This window comes from Oryzias latipes, chromosome 2 (genome assembly GCF_053564925.1).
Source record: "Oryzias latipes strain Hd-rR chromosome 2, Olatipes_Hd-rR_3.1".
Classification (NCBI taxonomy): domain Eukaryota; kingdom Metazoa; phylum Chordata; class Actinopteri; order Beloniformes; family Adrianichthyidae; genus Oryzias; species Oryzias latipes.
Window position 1 is genome coordinate 24,193,388 of NC_136238.1, and position 21,613 is coordinate 24,215,000.

General features: G+C 43.7%; 1 protein-coding gene, 1 long non-coding RNA gene and 1 pseudogene across 5 annotated transcripts in view; 1 reads left to right on the plus strand and 2 right to left on the minus strand.

The window, feature by feature from the left end:
* The window catches only part of LOC110016657 (uncharacterized), a 310,438-nt gene that overhangs the window by 260,838 nt on the left and 27,987 nt on the right, over positions 1-21,613 (minus strand). The window contains exons 5-6 of one of the 2 annotated variants that reach the window (XM_078936860.1): positions 8,527-8,572; positions 7,308-8,417 (exon numbers count right to left, since the gene is read on the minus strand). The exons of the other annotated variant lie outside the window; for it this stretch is intronic. Of the exons in view, the coding sequence (XP_078792986.1) occupies positions 8,186-8,417; positions 8,527-8,572 (278 nt within the window). The 3' untranslated portion in view covers positions 7,308-8,185. Of the gene's footprint in view, positions 1-7,307; positions 8,418-8,526; positions 8,573-21,613 lie in introns of those variants that run through there. 2 annotated transcript variants of the gene reach the window in all.
* LOC110016664 (uncharacterized) lies at positions 755-2,733 on the plus strand. Of its 2 annotated transcripts, XR_013652247.1 has the most exons (3): positions 755-1,291; positions 1,468-1,667; positions 2,541-2,733. It is a non-coding gene; the product is annotated as an uncharacterized LOC110016664 (long non-coding RNA). The 2 variants fall into 2 exon arrangements; XR_002291988.3 differs by lacking the exon at positions 1,468-1,667.
* Positions 6,839-8,138, minus strand: LOC101159419 (actin-related protein 2/3 complex subunit 2-A-like; annotated as a pseudogene). The gene is made up of 5 exons (XR_013654487.1): positions 7,998-8,138; positions 7,418-7,434; positions 7,199-7,365; positions 7,027-7,127; positions 6,839-6,957 (listed from the first exon to the last, which is right to left on the minus strand). The product of XR_013654487.1 is annotated as an actin-related protein 2/3 complex subunit 2-A-like (transcript).

A 21,613-nucleotide genomic window follows, 5' to 3' on the forward strand; every position in this document is an offset into this window, starting at 1 on the left:
CTAGAATCAACTGGGAACCAATGGAGCGAAGCTAACACATGAGTGATGTGATCTCTTCTGCTAGTTCCTGCTAACAATCTAGCTGCTGCGTTCTGAACAAGCTGGAGACTTCTTAAGGAACTCTTAGGACACGCTGCTAACAAGGAGTTACAGTAATCCAGCCTCGACGTAACAAATGCATGGATGAGTTTTTCAGCATCACTCTTAGAAAGTATATTTCTGATCTTAGCAATATTCCACAGGTGAAAAAAGGCAGTTCTACACGCCTGAGATATGTGAGCCTTAAATGATAAATCCTGGTCAAATAAAACCCCAAGGTTTCTAACTGTGGAATTAGGGGCTATGCTTATGCCATCTAGGGGCGACAGTGGCTCAGGTGGTTGAGCGGGTCGTCCAATGATCGAAGGGTTGGCGGTTCGATCCCCACTCCCACCAGCCAAAATGTCGTTGTGTCCTTGGGCAAGACACTTCACCCTCCTTGCCTCCAGTGTGGCTCACACTGGTGTTTGAATGCGCATGAATGATCCCGGTGATGGTCAGAGGGGCCGTAGGCGCGAACTGGCAGCCACGCCTCTGTCAGTCTGCCCCAGGGCAGCTGTGGCTACAACCATAGCTTACCATCACCAAGTATGAATGAGGAGTGAAGGAATAATGGACACAATGTAAGCGCTTTGGGTGTCTTGAAAAGCGCAGATAAATCCAATCCATTATTATTATTATTATTATTATCTGAGCAGACAGAGTATCTCTGAGGTTTTTAGGACCAAGTATAATGACCTCAGTTTTTTCTGGGTTCAAGAGGAGGTAATTAATTGTCATCCAGGTCTTGATGTCACTGATGCAGGCGTTCAGTTTCTCTATCTGGTCATTCTGGTCAGGCTTCATGGATAAATACAACTGCGTATCGTCGGCATAACAATGAAAATTAAATCTTTGTTTCCTGATTATGTTTCCTAGGGGTGGTGTCACGGGTCCGCCGTCAGCTGCCTCCCTCCTCCCTAATCCTCATTGGAACCAGCTGCACCTCATCACCTCATCACCAGCAGACCTTCTTAAGGAGATCCATCCCAGCATACTACGCCAGTCCGTTACACTCTCTCCGGTGCCTACGCCTGGTCTCTAGTTAAGTCTAGGTTTGCCAAGTTAAGTCACGTACTTACCTTACCTTGCCTTGTTCTACGCCTTCAGGTCCGCTCCTCCACGGGTGCCGCTGGTTCTTCCTCGTCACAGGCTGTCTACGCCGCTCTCGGCTCCACCATGGACTTTGTCACTGGTCTGCCCCCCTCACAAGGTAACACAGTAATACTCACCGCCATCGACCGTTTTTCTAAATCTGCTCAGTTTATTCCTCTTCCCAAGCTACCCACAGCCACAGAGATGGCCGATATCATGGTCCAGAACGTATTCCGCCACCACGGCATTCCCAGTGACATTGTTTCAGACCGTGGCCCTCAATTTGTGTCGCAGGTCTGGAGAGCATTTTGTTCTGCTCTAAGGGCCACGGTCAGTTTATCTTCTGGACATCACCCCCAGTCTAACGGACAGGCGGAGCGCGCCAACCAGGAACTCGAGGCTGCGCTGTCTGGCCGCTCAAAATCCGGCCAACTGGTCCTCGTTCCTGGTCTGGATAGAGTATGCCCACAACAATCATCCCTCATCAGCCACTGGTATGTCCCCTTTTGAGGTTTCCTTGGGCTGCTCTCCCCCTCTTTTCCCCTCTCAGGAGTTAGACCTGGCCGTGCCCTCCATTCAGCACCACCTCCAGAGGGTTCAGCGCGTCTGGCAGCAGGCCAGGGCCGCTCTCCTGCGCACTAGGGAGAGCAACTGCCGGATTGCTAACCGCCGCAGAGTGAAGGGTCCGACCTACCAGCCGGGACAGAAAGTATGGCTTTCCTCCCGTGATATACCTCTTCAAGCCACCTCCCGCAAACTGGCCCCCCGGTTCATCGGTCCCTACACGGTCGAGAAGATTATTAACCCCACCTGCGTGCGCCTTAAGCTTCCGGCAGCCCTCAAGGTACACCCTGCTTTCCATGTCTCTCAACTCAAGCCCTTTCAGGAAAGCCCGTTGTGCCCACCGTCCACTTCCCCACCACCCGCCCGGGTCATCGACCGTTCTCCTGCTTTTACGGCCAGTAGGGTGCTGGATGTTCGCCGCCGGGGCCGTGGGTATCAGTTCTTGGTGGACTGGGAGGGTTACGGTCCGGAGGAGCGCTCATGGATCTCCCGCTCCCTTATTCTGGACCGTACCCTCATCGATGACTTTTATCGGGCTCATCCGGATCGCCGCCCTGGACCGCCTGGAGGCGGTCGTTGAGGGGGGGGCACTATCACGGGTCCGCCGTCAGCTGCCTCCCTCCTCCCTAATCCTCATTGTAACCAGCTGCACCTAATCACCAACAGACCTTCTTAAGGAGATCCATCCCAGCATACTACGCCAGTCCGTTACACTCTCTCCAGTGCCTACGCCTGGTCTCTAGTTAAGTCTAGTTTTGCCAAGTTAAGTCACGTACTTACCTTGCCTTGTTCTACGCCTTCAGGTCCACTCCTCCACGGGTGCCGCTGGTTCTTCCTCGTCACAGGCTGTCTACGCCGCTCTCGGCTCCACCACTCGCTCCAAGCTGTGCTCGCCGTCCTCGGCGCTCCACCTCGTCACAGACTCTCTACGCCTTCCCTGACGTTCCTCCTCGTCCACGACTCGCATCCCCTCTCAGATTAAACCTTCTGACTCTGCCTCGTCTCCTGAGTTTCTTCCGGGTTCCAGCATCTGGGTCTCCATATTGTTCGACCATGACAGGTGGCATATAAAGGGTAAACAGGATCGGTCCCAAGACTGACCCCTGTGGGACTCCATAGTTAACTCGAGTGCACTGAGAGGACTGTCCATTTACATTAACGAACTGATACCTATCGGACAGATAAGATTTAAACCACTGGAGAGCAGATCCTCTGATCCCTATGTCCTGCTCTAATCTATGGAGTAAAATACTGTGGTCGATAGTGTCAAAGGCTGCACTGAGGTCTAACAGGACCAGAATAGAAAGTAGTCCCTTTTCTGAGGCCAATAACAAGTCATTAGAGACGCTAACTAGTGCAGTTTCCGTACTGTGGTGGGGTCTAAACCCCGACTGAAAGTCTTCAAAGTGGCTGTTGTCCTGTAGGTGGCAGTAAAGCTGCTTAACTACAACTCTTTCTAGGATTTTAGAAATAAAGGGCAGGTTTGATATCGGTCTATAGTTGGCCAAGATGCTAGTATCCAAACTGGGCTTTTTCAGAAGAGGTTTAACAACTGTATATTTAAAAGACTGTGGCACGTAACCCGTTTCCAGAGAGGTATTTATCATTGTTAATATGGTATCATTAATTAGGGGAAAAGTTTCTTTAAAAAGTCTAGTGGGAATTGGGTCTAACGGACACGTTGAGGATTTGGAGGACTTAATAATGTTGTTTCCGCTTGATCCACAATAGTGAAGCAGTCTAATGTTACAGAGGTTTCTATGGATGCCTCCATTTCTACCGCTTCAGCCTGTTCTGGGCTGATAGTAGGAATAAATTGATTTAACTTACGTCTAATATTTGAGATTTTACTATTGAATGGAAGCAACGGTTAGAGGCCAAAATCAAGGCGACTCGGAAGGATGTGAGTAAGCTGACAGAGGCTCAAAGAGGTACAATGAGAAAGCAAGTACCTAAGATATACAGCCAGATGCCCATACCTGAAGCACTGGAAACTGCCAAACAAAGGCTCCTAGCTTTGAGCAGCCGCCTAAAGAGGTACACAAGAGACAATGAAGCCAGACGAATAAACAGGCTCTTCGCAACTCAACCTGCAAAAGTGTACGCTCAGTGGCAGGGTCAAAACAGCCGAGCAGACCCACCAAGGCTAGAAACTGAACAGTACTGGAAAGGTATATGGGAGAAAGAGACAGCACATAAAAGCAATGCCCAGTGGCTGGTCTCTCTAAGAAACGAACAGAATGCAGTTACCATCACAGTGGCAGACATCCAAGAAAGAGTCTCAGGTATCAAGAACTGGACAGCACCGGGCCCTGACATGATACATGCCTACTGGCTAAAGAAGCTTACCGCACTCCACGAGCGCCTGGCAGCACAAATGAACCAGCTGCTAAGAGATGGGACTCAACCCGAATGGCTAACAGAAGGGCGAACGATCCTGATCCAGAAGGATCCTTCAAAGGGGGCAGTCCCATCCAACTACAGGCCAATAACCTGTCTCTCCACAACATGGAAGCTCATCTCAGGCATCATTGCAACCAAGATAAATGGGCACATGGATCAATTCATGAGTAACACACAGAAGGGCATTGGTAGAGACTCCAGAGGAGCCAAACACCAACTCCTGGTCGACAGAACAGTCGCTCAAGACTGCAAGTCACGACACACCAACCTGTGCACAGCCCGGATTGATTACAAGAAGGCCTATGACTCAATGCCACACACATGGATCACTGAATGCTTGGAGCTGTACAACATCAACAGGACTCTAAGAGCCTTCATAGGAAACTCAATGAAGCTGTGGAAAACCACCCTTGAAGCCAATGGGAAGCCACTTGCACAAGTGTCCATCAAATGTGGGATATACCAAGGTGATGCTCTGTCCCCACTGCTGTTCTGCATAGGTCTGAACCCCCTCAGCCAAATAATCAACAAGACTGGCTATGGATACCGACTCAGAAATGGGGCCAACATCAGTCACTTCCTCTACATGGATGACATCAAGCTATATGCTAAGAGCGAGCGTGACATTGACTCCCTGATCCACACCACCAGGATCTACAGTAATGACAATGGGATGTCATTCGGGCTCGAGAAATGCAGCCGGATGGTGACAAAGAGAGGCAAGGTAGTCCACAAAGAAGGGGTCTCACTCCCAGAAGGAACAATAGCAGACATCGAGGACAGTTACAAGTACCTTGGAATTCCGCAGGCAAATGGCAACAAGGAAAGCTGCAACAGCTAAATACCTCCAACGAGTAAGGCAAGTCCTGAGAAGCCAGCTCAATGGCAAAAATAAGACCCGGGCAATAAACAGCTACGCACTGCCAGTTATCAGATACCCTGCAGGAATAATAAAATGGCCAAAGGAAGAGATACAGACCACGGATGTTAAGACACGAAAGCTCCTCACCATGCATGGAGGGTTCCATCCCAAATCCAGCACCCTGAGACTGTATGCTAGCCGCAAGGAAGGAGGCCGAGGACTAGTGAGCGTAGAAGCCACAATCCAGGATGAAACATCCAAGATGCATGAGTACATCAAGCTCAAGGCCCCAAATGACAGTGTGCTCAGTGAATGTCTCAGGCAATGGAGAACAGAGGATACAGTGCTGGAGGACAGATCCTCATGGGAGGACAAACCCCTGCATGGGATGTACCACCGGACCATAACTGAAGTGGCTGATATCAAGAAGTCCTACCAATGGCTAGAAAGGGCTGGCCTACAGGACAGCACCGAAGCGCTCAACCTGGCAGCCCAGGAACAAGCCCTGAGCACCAGAGCAATAGAGGCTCAGATCTACCACACCAGACAAGACCCAAGGTGTAGGCTGTGCAAAAAGGCCCCTGAAACAATCCAGCACATAACTGCAGGGTGTAAGATGCTGGCAGGGAAAGCTTACATGGAGCGCCACAATCAAGTGGCTGGAATAATATACAGAAACATGTGTGCAGAATATGAACTGGAAACCCCAAGATCAAAATGGGAAACACCTCCGAAGGTGGTAGAGAATGAGAGGGCAAAGATCCTGTGGGACTTCCAGATCCAGACTGATAGGATGGTAATGGCGAACCAACCAGACATTGTAGTGGTGGATAAAGAACAGAGGAAAGCCGTTGTGGTGGATGTGGCAGTACCATGCGATGGGAACATCAGGAAGAAGGAACATGAGAAACTGGAGAAATACCAGGGACTCAGAGAAGAACTGGAGAAAGCCTGGAAAGTGAAGGTGACAGTGGTGCCTGTGGTAATTGGAGCACTCGGGGCAGTAACCCCCGAGCTGGAGGAGTGGCTACAACAGATACCTGGAAAGACCTCAGACCTCTCAGTCCAGAAAAGTGCAGCTAAGATACTGCCCAGGACCCTCAAGCTCCCAGGCCTCTGGTAGAGGACCCGAGCTTGGAGGAGAAAACCACCCGCGGAGGGTGAGAAGGGCGTTTTTTTCGTTTTTTTATATATATTTATATATATGTATATATTCCACATTCTCAGAATGTGGAATATTCTGTGGTGCCTGTGGTAATTGGAGCACTCGGGGCAGTAACCCCCAAGCTGGAGGAGTGGCTACAACAGATACCTGGAAAGACCTCAGACCTCTCAGTCCAGAAAAGTGCAGTGCTAGGAACAGCTAAGATACTGCCCAGGACCCTCAAGCTCCCAGGCCTCTGGTTGAGGACCCGAGTTTGGAGGAGAAAACCACCCGCGGAGGGTGAGAGGGGCATTTTTTTTTATAATTATTTATGACTAATAATTCTCTTTAGTTAAGCAATGCATGTTGCCATTAACATGACGGAGCGTCAAACAGAGGAGAGAAAGGAGGCTTTTTAGGAGGAAACGTGTGGGGGAGTCCAACGCGGCGTTGACTTTCAGCGTTTGGGTCGGCATTAACGGGAAAAGGTTTTTCCGCTGGAAACAGAGACGACAAACCAGACGATTACCGGAAAATCAGCGCAAACTCTTCCTCTATTCCAGCATTTTGGGTAAAAAATTAGAAATGTAGGAATCAGAAACAGAAATGAGGTCCAGCTGATGTTTTCTTCTACTGTGTCTGCAGAACTCAAGTGCTCATCGTAGTCCTTTCAATCTTTAGTCAGTGCAGATGTTTCTGCTTTCCACTCACGACATGGTCTTCATCTCCTTTTTCTCGGCGTCGGGTCGAGCCCGGTTCAGCACCTTCAGGAGTCGGATGTTTTGGCCCTCATACGGGTGTGGCTGTAGGCCTGGAGGAGAGCGACAGATCAGAGACTGGAGCCTCCACCTCACACAGGTGTCCCCGCCCCCCTGCTCACCTTGGAGCACTTGATGTGGTAGTGCAGGTAGTCCCTGAAGGTGTGGATGAGGTTGATGGTGTTGTCTCTGGCGTTGGCGTTGGTGTGGCGCGGGAACAGCACTGCGGCAGACAGCCAGTGTGAGTCAAAAGTTACCAGAGGTCAAGCGGGTCAAGCAGCGCCTGGAGCCCACCGAAGGTGATGTATCCGATGTTGTCCCCGACGGCGGCGTCCGTGTCCTCCAGCTCCAGAGGAGGCTCCCTGTGGCTGAAGAGCACCTGGGGGGCCGTGTGGCTGGCCCTGCGGCCCCTCCTTGAACTCCTGGAAACAGGAACATTCAGTCTGTCCTTTCTACGCGTCCTCCATCAGCATTTACATCAGCTTCTGGCAAATCCCGGCTCTACAGGTTCACCAATTTGCAGTTTTTCCCTGTAGAGCCGATTCACGGGGATCGGGTCAACAGCTGAAGATTTACAGTGTGTTGAGAAGTCCGTGTTACTTAGTGTTAACTGCTTACAGGGTAAACTACGGTGGCCCTGAAGTTCAAATCGCATTAAAAAAAAATCACAATGCAAAAACATTATTAAAATCAGAACAATTACAAAAGATAAAAAAAAACAGATGTTTGAAAAGCCAAAAGTAATTTTCAGAAAGGAAGTGTGAACCAAAAACATGAACGTTGTTCCTGCCGACCCAAACAAAGCTGCTCAGCTTCCCAGTGATTATGATGATGCTGATGATGATGATGATGATGATGAAAAAGATGATGACGCCGTTTTTAACCCAACTCCAAAAGACCTGTGTGGTTTCTAGGACATAGTTTCTGCAGAGCAGCATTAGAAATTCACCTCTGAGTTGTGGGCAGGACTGTTGATGCAGAGTAAGCCTGCCACTACTTCCCATCATCCCTTTGTTTCCACTCCCTCCCACTAGCTTACAGCCCCTCACAACACCTAGATGGCTTCCTGCGATCTGGCCCCGCCCCCACTGACCCGCATGAAGACCTTCCCGATGATGACATCGTCTTCGTCTTTGAACACGGTGCTGAACAACACCATCACCCGTTCTTTGGTGGCCTCTACATACCTGAAGCAGCGATGGAGAATTTGACACAACCAGTTCTTGAACCCCATGGCATTTTGGGACATTCAGATCATTTTCTGCTGACAGAAGAACGTCTTCACGGCGTGTGAACTCTAAACACATATTTCATAGACAGACGTCTATGGACTCGTCGTCCCTCTAGCCCACCACGGCCCTGCTCTCGCCCACTTTGCCTTCTTCTTGGAACTTGAAGTGCTTCTCCAACACCGAGGCGAAGCAGTTCCTCTTCAGCACCCCCGCCTGGTGGATCACGTCGTCTTTGTTGGCGGGCAGGGCCTCCAGGTCGCACAGTCGAGACACGTTGTAGCCTGAAAGCAGCGGCGGCGGGCGCCGTTAGTGCCGATGGTATGAAAGGGCGAGCAAAGACAGAGGGAGGCCACGGGACGAAGACCTTCATCATGGACTGTAGGAACTCACCGGCTTCTGTTGAGACCAGGAAGTTCCCAGATATCCTCTTCAGGAGCTGAAATCAGGGAGAAATGTGGGAACGACGCCCCATCATGTTATTGAGCTTTAATAATAATAAATAATACAGAGGAAGTAGAAAAAAATGGATCTGCAGCCGAACAGACCAAAACAAGAGAGGAAGATGATGGTTCACCTTCATCTCTGAATTCATGGCTGTCATTTACTGAATGCTTTTCACGATTATCCGTTTCTGTCCATGTTTGATGAACAAATAAAGTCATTTCAGTTCCTCTCCTCCGTTTCCATGACTACAGAGCTTTAACCCACGCCAGACTCAGAAATCTATGAGCGCGTTAAAGTGCGTTTCAGGATGAAAGCTAAACCAGTGGAACTCTGACCAATCAGAGACTTGGATTTGGTGGAGACCTGTTTTTTTAGCACACGCATGTCGGGTTGTTCGGGTCACGGGTCAAAAATCCATCCTCTACTTTGGCTAAACTGAAACCCAAAGCTACGTAAAAACAAACGTATTGGCAGAAAAGAGGAAACAGAAGAAGATTTCAAAATAAAAGCTGCATTTGACAGACGAAAACAGGAGTCTTCACTCCAAATCTGGATTTCCACATCAGTCCACGCTTCAGGTCATTACAGGTCAAATAGAAATACAGATTCATCTTCATACAATAGAAATATCATTACATAAACGTGGTTGAGTTTGATTATGTGGTGAAAGCAGGAGTGGAGCAGGTGTGTCTGTCACGAAGCCCAAATGCCTGAGAGTTTTCTGTTTTTACAGCAAACGTCATGTAGAAATTCAGGTGTTTCTGGAACAGAATGAAGCTCAGCTGTTGCATTCTGTCCATGTAGGGAAGAGGACAAAAAGTGCAGCTGAACACACCCAAGATGGCATTTTTTAAATATATTTCTAAATTGTTCTGATTTTTATATCTAGTTTTAGATCTTTTAGGAAAATTTGTATTTTTTTATTTTATTTATGCACATTTAATCTCTGTTATAAAACATGAAAACACATTGTTCTCAATGTTCTTTATTTCACAGTATTAGCTTATAATTAAAATAATAAAATTAATTAATTAATTGATTTCTGAAACATTGTTAAGTGTTGACTGTTGATGCAGAGTAAGTCTGCCACTACTTCCCATCATCCCTTTGTTTCCACTCTCTCCTTCTAGCTTACAGCCCCTCACACCCTCATCCTAACATTAGGGGTGCAACAGAAACAGCAGCAACATCAGATCTATCCATCCGTCCGGTTCTGATCCAGATTCCAGCTCAGAGCAGGAAAACAAAGACGTTCATGGATCTGTTGGTCTGCAGGTGGATGATCAGAACAGGGAGGAGCAGGAAGCTTGTAGCCCCCCTGGAATTTTTTACATCACTGTTACATCACCATGATTTGAATAAAGAAATACTCAGAAATGCAGTTTTCATCTTTCTTTTACTCATGTATGTCCTCCATTGTGGGAAAAAAACTAGAAGACTGTGTTTTAAAGCAGCAGATACTCATTGGAGTGTCTCTTTAAAGAAAAGTAAAACCAGTAAAAGGATCTTTGAAAAATCCTGTTGGCTAAAGAATTCAAACATAAATTTAAAGAATTGAGACCTGGCCTCTGCTGGAATCTGAGGGCGTCAAGAGAAAGTTTGTTCATTTGGTTTCATTATTTCCAAATGTGTGTGAGTGCCAATAACCCCGCCCATTTTCACTTTGCCCCAGAGGCTGTCAGTCATCCTCATGAACTGTCAACATCTTCAAACTTCTTTTCTGTCATACTTGAAGCCTTAGTCACATGTTCCTGTAAGAGAGAGTCGACCCAAATAGGTGATGGTTTTTTGGGGGGTTGTCTGGGTCCTTGGAGGGCCGTAGAGAGGAGTGGCTGCATTTTAACCCTTGTGCTATCTTAGATGACCCCGCCCTTACATTGACATGTTCTCCCTACCATGATAAAGGTGGAAAGATTTCATGTAATCCATGGACACCAGTGAAGATCACAAATCATTGAAGAAAAAAGGTTCAGGGCACTGTCTATTGGGTCTAGATGACCCAACTCCCAACGTTAAAGTGCCTAGGAGAGCACAACGGTTAAGGTGAGCACAGGTGTGTCTTTCCTTGATCCTCGTACGACCACCTTAAGGGACATCAAGTACATGGAACGTACTGTGCTTTGTGAAAGTATTCAGACCCCCTTGAACTTTTCAACCTTTGCCACATTTCAGGCTTTAAATATAAAGATATAAAACTGTCATTTCTTGTGAAGAATCATAAACGTGGTTGAGTTTGATTATGTGGTGAAAGCAGGAGTGGAGCAGGTGTGTCTGTCACGAGGCCCAAATGCCTGAGAGTTTTCTGTTTTTACAGCAAACGTCATGTAGAAATTCAGGTGTTTCTGGAACAGAATGAAGCTCAGCTGTTGCATTCTGTCCATGTAGGGAAGAGAACAAAAAGTGCAGCTGAACACACCCAAGATGGCATTTTTTAAATATATTTCTAAATTGTTCTGATTTTTATATCTAGTTTTAGATCTTTTAGGAAAATTTGTATTTTTTTATTTTATTTATGCACATTTAATCTCTGTTATAAAACATGAAAACACTTTGTTCTCAATTTTCCTTATTTCACAGTGTTAGCTTATAATTAAAATAATAAAATTAATTAATTAATTAATTGATTTCTGAAACATTGTTAATTCTGTTATTTTTCAATCAAAGTCAGGATTTTTCTAATGACAATAATCTGAATATATTTTAGATAACTGATCCACCTTTGCTATGTTGATTTCCACAATAGAGTTTTGTCTATTTTTTACATAATAATTAAGTAATTCTTCTTTGTTTTGTAATTTATTGATAATTATTGATTTTTTTTGTGATTCTAAGCTTGTGTTTAAAAAGAAGATTCTTTCTGCTGCAGCGGATCATCTTCTCTCTGAGGATCAGAGGGACAGAAAAAATTCACTTTCCTCGGTTTAACATGAAATTGTTCATGTTCAACCATTTCAACATTAATACATCCGTGCCAATCTCTCTACATTAACCCAAAGAATGTAAAAAATTAACTCAATTATTTATACATTTCTTTGGAGAAATAAGACCCATTACATCAGAAAATCTGATGTGTTAAGGTGTGAAGATGATTGATTTAGGATCAATGGTTGGAACTTTTAGATTAAAATGTTTAAAGACTTTATAGCTAATCCTGACTCATTCTGGTTTCATTTTGCCAAAAACATCTTTTCCACTGAAAATTTGAAATGTAGTCACTGCGCCCCCCTGTGGAACAACAGAGTAATGACCATAAACAGGAAGACAATGTTTCATCAGAATTGGTTTGACCTCAAAATCATTTCGGAAATGATGTTCTTAATTCAAATGGAGAAATTCTTCAATGAAGAGACTTCAGAAGTAAATTTGATATATAATGTTAAACTAAGAAATTTCAGAAAACCTGCAGAGAAATTCTGATTGCTTTAATACATTTAATAATAAATAGAATATTGTCTTCCAATGTTCACATTAAACTACCAAATTTAGTAATAGATGAAATAAAACTCACTGAAAAAATGTGATCATAAATATCTAAACAAATCCTTTAAAGGTCAATTCTACCATGACTTTAACAATAAAGTATAGTAAATATAAAATAACAGACACATCAGGTGCTCAACTATGGAGATTCATCAAATGGCCAATTGGTCCCCCAAATTAAAGAAATGCATAAAAAAGGAAAACAGATCATCTGAATTTACTGTGTTTTAAATTGAAGTCAGACTGTATTTATCCTCAATAAATGTATTCAGAACTCAAATCCTTTTATTGATGACATTGGTAAATCTGCTACACAATAGTTACTGATCTAAAGTCCAGATTGTTGATTGCCTTGTATTTTAATTTATGATGAAAGTTTTTAATATTTTTTATATATGTATACATTCTTGTTTTTTTTATCTTCGTTTTTGCATCATTGTGTTGTGTCTGCGAGAGTTTTGTACTGATTATACTGCAGCGGCAGGAGGCTCACGTGCGCTGACGTCATTTCAGCCTTAGAAACATAAATGTTCTTCCGCAAACCTGCATGATGAACAGCAGCTGCAATTACCGGTGACTGCCACGAGGGGGCGCCAAACAGCTGCATAATTAAATCTGCTGCCTGGAACAAACCTCACCATTTTACATTCAAGGAGCGACAAGAAGAGCATTTAAAATATATCAAAATACCTTCTGGACTGAGAGACTCTGGTGGTTGTGAAGTAATTTGGAGAAGTGTTTTTTTTTTTTATTCTTTTTTTATTTCATTTCTATCAATTTGTAGGTAGATGGAAGCCTTGGCATCATCAGACACCTTTTTCTGTTAATGTTGTTCAATGTTTACGTTGTTGTTTTAAGTTTGTGTGTTTAACATAACCGACATAAATGTCTCTCTCTCTCTCTAAAAAGGTTCCCGCCTTTCTGCCTCACATATTCTGAGAGGATTTTTCTGCAGCGTGCTGATCTGGAAACTATTTTATTTTGAAAAAACAGACATGCATCTTAATTATTTGTTTTAATGTGAAAGGCCTGACCAACATCCTTTATTACTTAAACTCTATTTAAGAAATGTCCATGTCCTTCATGTTGAACGTCTTTGTCATAAATTCTCTTGATTTCTGATTTCATGATAAACTTTTAAAGCTGATGTCTTTGTGTCTCAGCCTCCAGAAGGTTTCAGCACCACCATCCGGACAGCTCCCACTGCATGTTCTCCTTTAAACCCAGCCGGGCTCCAACCAAGAGTTTGGGAAGAAATCAGGAGAAACCGGAGAACGGAGGAGGAGATCTGAGGATCTCTGCAGAGAGAACGTGTGGAGAAAGGACAGATGTGCAGAGTCCTCTGACCGAGTCCTCATGAGAGACACGGTACATGTGTCAAGCAGGACAGACGTGTGATGAAAGGGGAGGAGGAGCAGAACTGAAGATCAAAGTTAGAAGATGCAGACAAACAGGTGAAAATGAACCACCTGGAAGAACATCCAACTGGAAGCATTTGCTCAACTCCAATGGCTGACAACCCCCCCCCCCCCCCCCCCATAAAAGGTTGCTTTACAAACATTTTCTTTGAAGCTCTTTTCATTTTATTTACTTCTCCATTTACAGAGGAGAGAGAGAGAGAAAGAAAACACAGAATGAAACAATGTGAGGGATCAAGCGATCAAAGAGGACAACAGAAAGTTATCAAAAATAAAAGTATTAATTTTCACAAAAAATGTGAAAAGATGAACAAACTGGGCCCGTAAAAGAGGTCAACATAAACATAATTAACTCAGGCAATAACTTTAACTTAACCAACTGAACAGACCAAGTAACAGAAACAACCTTACCTAACCAAAAACGCAACAGGGGAACATTTATAGTGGCTGATCAGACCACTAGAGAAACATGGGGGGGGGAACTAACATGACTACACAGTCAACAAAGACTATAAAGACAAGACTAAACACAAAGCTTGGTCTCTTAGTGGAGGAGTAAAATCATCAAAAGTGGGACAAAATGAATAATGACCAACAGATGCAAAGCAAATAAACATTAAATAATTCCATTGGTTCCTCCCATTGTAGATGGCGCCTTCCTAATTGTCTGACTGGAGCATTTAAAGGCTGTGAAGACTTGAGCTCCTCCTTTGCCAGTCCTCACAGCACAGCTCCAGGACCTCAGCCACACCCATAGGGCCTAGTAGCACCCTCAGCACTGGCAACTCAAAAACAGGTGACATTAATTAAGCAAAACCAAAATGAGTAAACTAAACATATGTACATGTGCTAGAAATGATTGAAAATAGACAATAAATGTACATTTTAATTCAAAGAAATGTGTGAATTTATTTAAGCACAAAGAATCTGAAATAATAAAATTAAAAATAAAGTGTGCAATGCTGGGGGGAGGTTACCGCCATTTTGTTTGTGGGTGTGGCAGGGTATACTGCCATCACACAGAGCTTAGAAGAAATGGAAACCTCCTTTGTTCTGACTGTTTGCTCCAAATCCCAGATTCAGGAATTCCTCCAAGAAGTTCAGCTCAGAGATCATCAGCAGAGAAAAGCCTGAAGTTCTGATGGAAAATGACAACAGAACATGATCAATATTATTGATCCACATGGAATCCAGAAGAAACTCTGAGGTGAAGACATGAAGACACAAGCTTCAGAGACATGAGGAGAAGTCAGAGTGGATTCATTCTGGACTTTCTTCTCACATCTTCTCTTCAGAACATCTTTGTCTTTGATCCTTCAAATCTTCTGAAATCTGATCATCCATGGATTGTTTTTGTCCAGAGTTGCTGAAAGTTCTGCTGCCCTCTGCTGGTCAAAGTGTCCAAACAGCAGAGAGGAGATTCTCTGGGATTCATTGGAGTCCAGATTCTCCTGGATGTGAACAGTCTCTGCTTCTGGAACAGAAGAGTCCTTCTCAGAGCAGCATTGAGGATCTGTTCTGTCCGGCTGAGAGCGCTCCCTGCTGGTAGGAGACAGAAGCACATCAGCTGCTTTTCTTTGGCCGTTCAGAAACAGTCTGGAGACTCTAAAAAACCTCCACTTCCTGAAGCAAACGGATGCAGAGCATCATGTTTGATCCTCTTCCTTCAGAAACGGCTCCATTGTTCCATCGCTCAGCAGTTTGACTAAAGCAGCTGAGAGTCTTGATGCAAACAGACCTCAGCAGCTCATCCAGAACGCCATGACAGAAGCACAAGCAGCAGCACGTGCACGCTCCCAGAGAACAGCAGCTGATGTTTTTAAAATACAGATTTTACGCAGGCGCCTGAATTCAGTCAAAAGTTGAATAAATGATCATTTTCTTCAACTTAATGAAGCAAAAACTGAGGTCCTAATCTGTGCTCCTGACAGTTCCCCCACAGATAGTCCTGTGGTTCGGTCCACTTGCTTCCTCTATCAAACCGTCTGTTCGGAACCTTGGGGTAACCCTCGACCCGGTTCTATCCCTTGACTCCCATGTTGGGTCACTTGTACGTTCTTGTTTTTATCATCTTAAAAACATTGCAAAGCTGAGTCCAATTGTGTTGCGTTCTGAATTGGAGATGCTCATCCACGCTTTTATATCATCTTGTCTTGATTACTGCAACTCCAGCTTCACATGCTTGAGCAAAAAAATCTTGAGAACGGCTCCAGGTTTTCCAGAACGCTGCTGGAAGGCTTTAACTAAGTCATCTAAGTTTTCACACGTCACCCCGTTATTATTCCAGCTGCACTGACTCTGTCTGCTATACACAGCTCTCTCAATAACCAAACATCGATCTGCTTAAAAGACCTTTTGTACACTCCCAGCAGGTCCCTGAGGTCATGTGACCAGGGTCTGCTGGTCGTTAAGAGAACCTGGTTAAAGACTAAAGGTGACAGGAGCCTTTGCAACAGTGGCTCCATCCCTCTGGAACTCCCTTACTCTCAGCCTCAGATCCGCAGACTCAGGGTTTTCAAAAAAAGCAGCTAAAAACATATCTTTTTTAAATAGCTTTTTCTTAATTATTTTTTTTATTATTTTCTGTGTTTTACTATGTTGTGCTGTGTTTTATTGTGAAGGCATTTTGGTTCTTAACTGCAGTTTATCTGAGTTTTTACCTACAAATCCACATTGGTATTTATTGAATATTTTATTTTAGTGTAAACTTAAAGAATACCAATAAGGTACCAGAGTAAAAAGCAGCAGATTAAGAGGAGTTAATAGATGAAATCTTAACGATACCTATCTCTACTAGATGTTAGGTCTAATAATTCAAAACAACTCATTTCTATTAACAGGTACATCTAAAATAATTATTTTTGTGAAAATTTTCCTTGTCTAGTTTCATTACACATAGATTGAAATGTATTGATCCTTTACTTTTTTGCTTTTGATAATTGTGGCTTAGAGAAGATGAAAACCTAATAAAGCTGTCCAAGAAAGTCAGGATAAGACGAAACAAGACTTTATTGATCCCCGGAGGGAAATTCAGTTGTTACAGCAGACAAACAAGAAATATAGCAGTTAGAAAAACAAATAGTCAGTACAAACTAAAATAGTAATAAAAGGTGGAAGTATAAGTACACGTCATGAATAAATAAGTAAATACAGCAGCAGTTTCATTAGTCCTAAACTGTGTCATTCTATAGTCTAACTGCTGTTGGGACAAAGGACCTCCTGTAATGAATCATATATCACAACAACCAAAGTTTTATTTATTTTGCTTTTTTTTTTTTTTTTAAATTCATTTATTTTTTTTTCTTAACTTAAGTTTTAATTTTGATATAACACAAATGTACATGACACCAAACACAGTAAGTCTTACAAACTAAGAGAAGAAATGTAAAAAAAAAAAAGTGAGTAAGGACAATAAATAAATAAATAAATAAATATAGAAAAATAAAACATGACAGCCGCCATTCCAGAAATGTTCATGCAATGGCCAGTGAGTTTTTATATACAGTCCATCTGTCACATTTTTCTTTCAATTTTCCTTCTCTCAATCTTAAAACAAAAGTCATCTTTTCCATAATGTAGGTCTCCTCCAGTATTTCAGTCCAGTCAGTGAGGGTTGGTGGTTCTGGCTTAAGCCATCTTCTGGTTATGGCTTTTCTTGCTGCAACAAGCAATATTTTCACCAGGTACTGATCTTGAGCAATGACTGTTTCAGAGATTTTACCCAGATGTAATACTACCTAAGTGAAGGAGATAGTGCAGCGCAGAACATTTGTTAAAACACGATGAAGGGAATGCCAAAATGGTCTTATTTGCAATCAGCTCCAGAAGATATGAGAATGATTTGCATTTACTGTATCACACCGTCTCCAAAACGTCTGTGGATCTGCTAATTGTTTGCTTTTAATTGAAGGTGTAATAAAGAAGCGCATGAGATTTTTCCAGTTAAATTCCCTCCATTTCAGTGATGTGGTAGAAGACTGAGTTAATGCACATATTGAATACCATTCTTTCTCTGAAATAGTGATGGACATTTCTTTTTCCCACTTTTCTTTAACATATAAAGTTGTGTTTTTCTGACATGAAATAATGCTTTTGTAAAGTCTAGAAATGATTTTAGATGTTTTATTCTGGTATTCTGGATTTCTCCTATACAAGGTAGATCTAATTTGTCTAAAAAAGTTTTCATTGCTCCCCTGTCAGTGGCTCCCTCTTGTGTGTACAAATTGCTATAGTAACAGTAAAATGTGTTTTTTCTATTTTTTGTGTGTCCGAATGAATTTCTTGAGAGAGTGGGTCTTTGACATTTGAGATTACAGAATCCACTTTCTGCTTGCGTAACTTTCTTTTTGCATTGAAATCCCCACCACATATACAAATTCCTTCAGTCTCTTTAGTTATTATGTCAAATATTGATTTAGAAAAATTCATTTCTACACATTCAATACTCACTTGTGCTTCCCTAGAGCCCCTAGAGCCTGCGAGAGCAGGGGCGAAAGATGGCTCACTGACTGCCAACCCGGTAACTTAAATAGGAACGGAACAGACTGCGAGATTAACGATTAGCACACCTGAGGCTCCGATAGTTATAGCAAGCTCCAGATGTGCGTATGTGGTTGGACAAAAGTTACCACTACTCATGGCCTGCAGATACACCAGGGCAGGAAAAAGTGCCTAACGAAGGGACAACAGGGGCGTCGCATCGATAACTACTTTTTAAGAAGTAGGTTGAATCAGTCGACTGAAGTTCAGCAGCAGGACACACACCACAGTCTGCAGGACATCAACACTCCTGTCGCCAAGGAGGAAGAATTAGGCACATGAGAACAACCAGAAGCCAACATGTCGCACCCCTCAATTGAGAAGATGATCTTGGGGCGAAAGCCATTAGTCAAGTGGCCGAAGTCCTGCGACAAGACACTGTGGATGGAGGTCAACAACGATCTCTGCAATATCCTTGAAGGGGTCAGAGGCAACACCATGAAGAAATTGGAGAGAATGGGGAACCTCATCTTCACATACGGATTAGAACACTTCGGAGTGGTCGAGGGCAAACGATCTACTCCGACAATCCACACCAAATCCAGAAGGCAAAAAGAAATAGACCTGCTAATTAAGGAGAGGCGGCAGCTGAAGAAACAGTGGAGGAAGGCCACAGAGGAGGAAAAGGAGGGAATAAAGATTCTGCAGGAAGAGATCAAGGGTAGGCTGTCCACACTGAGAAGAGCAGAAAACCTCCTGAGGAAACGCAGAAGGAAGGAGCAAACGAGATCACGCTTCTATAAAGATCCCTTCAAATTTGTAAAGAGTCTATTTACGAAAAAAAGTGGAAGTCTCTCTGCATCAAAGGCTGTCCTGGAAGAACATCTAAAAAAACCTGTACGGATAACAGACACCATGAAGAGGTCTCACTCCCACCTGACACGCCACCACTGAGCACACCAGAATGCCAGCTTGACACGAGTCCACCTAGGTGGAGTGAAGTGGTCAAAATTGTGCGCCGGGCAAGGGCCGCATCCGCACCAGGCCCCAATGGAATTTAGGGCTGAAACGATTCCTCGAGTTACACGAGTTACTCGATTACAAAAATTCCTCGAGGCAAAAACTCTTCCTCGAAGCCTCGTTAAATTCCTATGACGCGCACTATACGCGCGGCGCAGGGATTTGATTGTGTCACACGGACCTTTTGAATTTAGTTGGCGCGATGGCGGAGAATAGGTCTAAAAATAAACGGCAGAAATTGTCTAAAGTGTGGGATCATTACACACTCAATAAAGACGAGAACAAGGTGCAGTGTCTCTACTGCAAAATAGAGCTGGCATACCACAACAGCACATCTTCCATGATTCAGCATCTGAACAGAAGACATCCACTCTATGCTGTTTCACCAAGCATCGCTGAAACAAGGTAAGTTAACGTAGTCTAAGCCTATTGATGTTTGCTGATTTTAATCCCATACTGCATTTTTAGCGATGTCATGATGCGGTTTGACTAGATTTGATGTTTAACTTTGATGACGTTTTAAAGTAGTAAACGTAACTATCACGTTCAATTGCAAGAGAGTAGCCTAAAAAAAGAACCCCTTCACACACACACAAACACACGCACGCACGGACACACATGTCAGACCAATTGCAGCAATGCATCACATATGCTTAAACTTTTATGTAGCCACGCAACAATAATTTCAGCATGCATTCACTGTATACACCGGGATGTGATGGAGGAACAAATATTGTATTGCAGTCTTTGCGAGACCTTGTTTGTATGTCATGTCTGCCAAACAGACAACAACAAAAAATGTAACTCCCCAGCCTGTTGGTTTTTGATAAAGACTCGGAGTACTCATTTTTCAGTTAAAACGCACGGAACAAAAAGTGCGTCAGCATTTACTGCTTGTTCAACAGCAAGGCACGTTACAGCTCTTCTTCAGCGTTAAACTACCAGAATAGATTATGCTTAGAGCTCCACCTAGTGGTTATATTATAACATATTAAAGGAGAAATTCACGTATGAGATGGCTTTATAACTCACTTGCATACTATAACTTATAGTTTATGTAATATGTATAACTTATAACAGCTTTAACTGAAATAGACACAAGTTTAATATAACTATTCAGTTAAGTGTATTTTCCAACACGGCCTGCTTCTCCAAATCGAATCGTACTTTTGTGGAGGACATTATAATCAGCCTAATGGTAAATGCTGCAGGTGTAGAAATCTACATAAAACAGATATTTACTTTGATATCCGGGTTAGAATACAGCATGAAAGCTGTTGTGCATATTCATAAATTAAATTGCTTTTCCTCTTTTTCTCCCTCTCAGCTCTTCACAACGGAGTATGGACAGCTTTGTTCGCCTGAATCGCCCAGCTCAGTCATGCACTGTTCAAGAGGCCGCCATTTTTACAGAGAGCATTTTGAACATGCTTGTGACCGATATGAGGCCACTGTCCATGGTGGAGGACAAGGGATTTAGAGACATGATCTCAACTTTCAATTCTAAATACAGTCTGCCATCAAGAACATATTTCACACAACTGATGGAGAAGAAACACAGAGACATTACAGATAAATTGAAAGCTGTCCTAAAGCAAACAGAGTGTGTTGCCCTGACAACTGACATTTGGACCAGTGTTGCAACAGAGGCCTACCTGGGGGTGACATGCCACTTCTTGGGGGAAGATTGGGAGATGAAGTCCCTCTCCCTAACCACAATGCCCCTAGAAGAGAGACACACTGCAGCCAACATTGCAGACTGGCTAGAGGAGACAACTGCCCAATTTGAGATTCCACGTGAAAAGGTAAAGGCAGTTGTCCATGACAATAGGGCCAATGTGGTGGCAGCAGCAAGAATTCTTACAGAGAGGCATGGGTGGGCTTCTGTGAGATGTGCAGGGCATACTTTAAATTTAGTTGTGCAGAGCACACTCAAAAACAATAAAACAATTGCTAGTTGTGTGGGTTCTGCTAGGTGCCTAGTGGAACACTTCAAAAAGAGTGAACTGGCCTGTACTAAGCTCAAAGAAAAACAACAGCAGATGGGAAAGCCACTACACATGTTGATACAGGATGTCAGTACCCGGTGGAACAGTACGTATCACATGTTATCAAGACTCCTGGAACAGCGATGGCCTGTGACTGCAGTTCTCTCCGATCCAGCAGTCAATCCGAGAGGTAAACACCACTACCTGGATCTAAAGCCAGAGCAGTGGCACATCAGTGAGGAGTTGACACAGATCCTTGGGCCATTTGAAGGAGCTACAGAATTTCTTAGTGGAGAAAAGTATGTCACCCTCTCTGCCCTTCCACAGCTGGTCCAAAACCTTAAAAAGTCCACACTGACTGCAGAACCTGAAACTGCACAAGTGAAGGTATTTCAGGCTTCTGCTGTAGAGCAGATTACAGAAAGGAGGGAAGGGCTGTATCAATTTCTACCTGAAGGACGAGCAGATGAGCAGAGCGGTTCAGAGGGAGGTCTTGGAGTATTTTGGTGAACAGCCTATTTCCAAGAAGGAGAATCCACTGCCATGGTGGAGAATAAATGAGGCAAGATATCCAACCTTGGCACAGCTGGCAAAGTCTTTCTTGGGGATCCCAGCAACATCAACACCCTCAGAGCGCCTGTTCTCTGC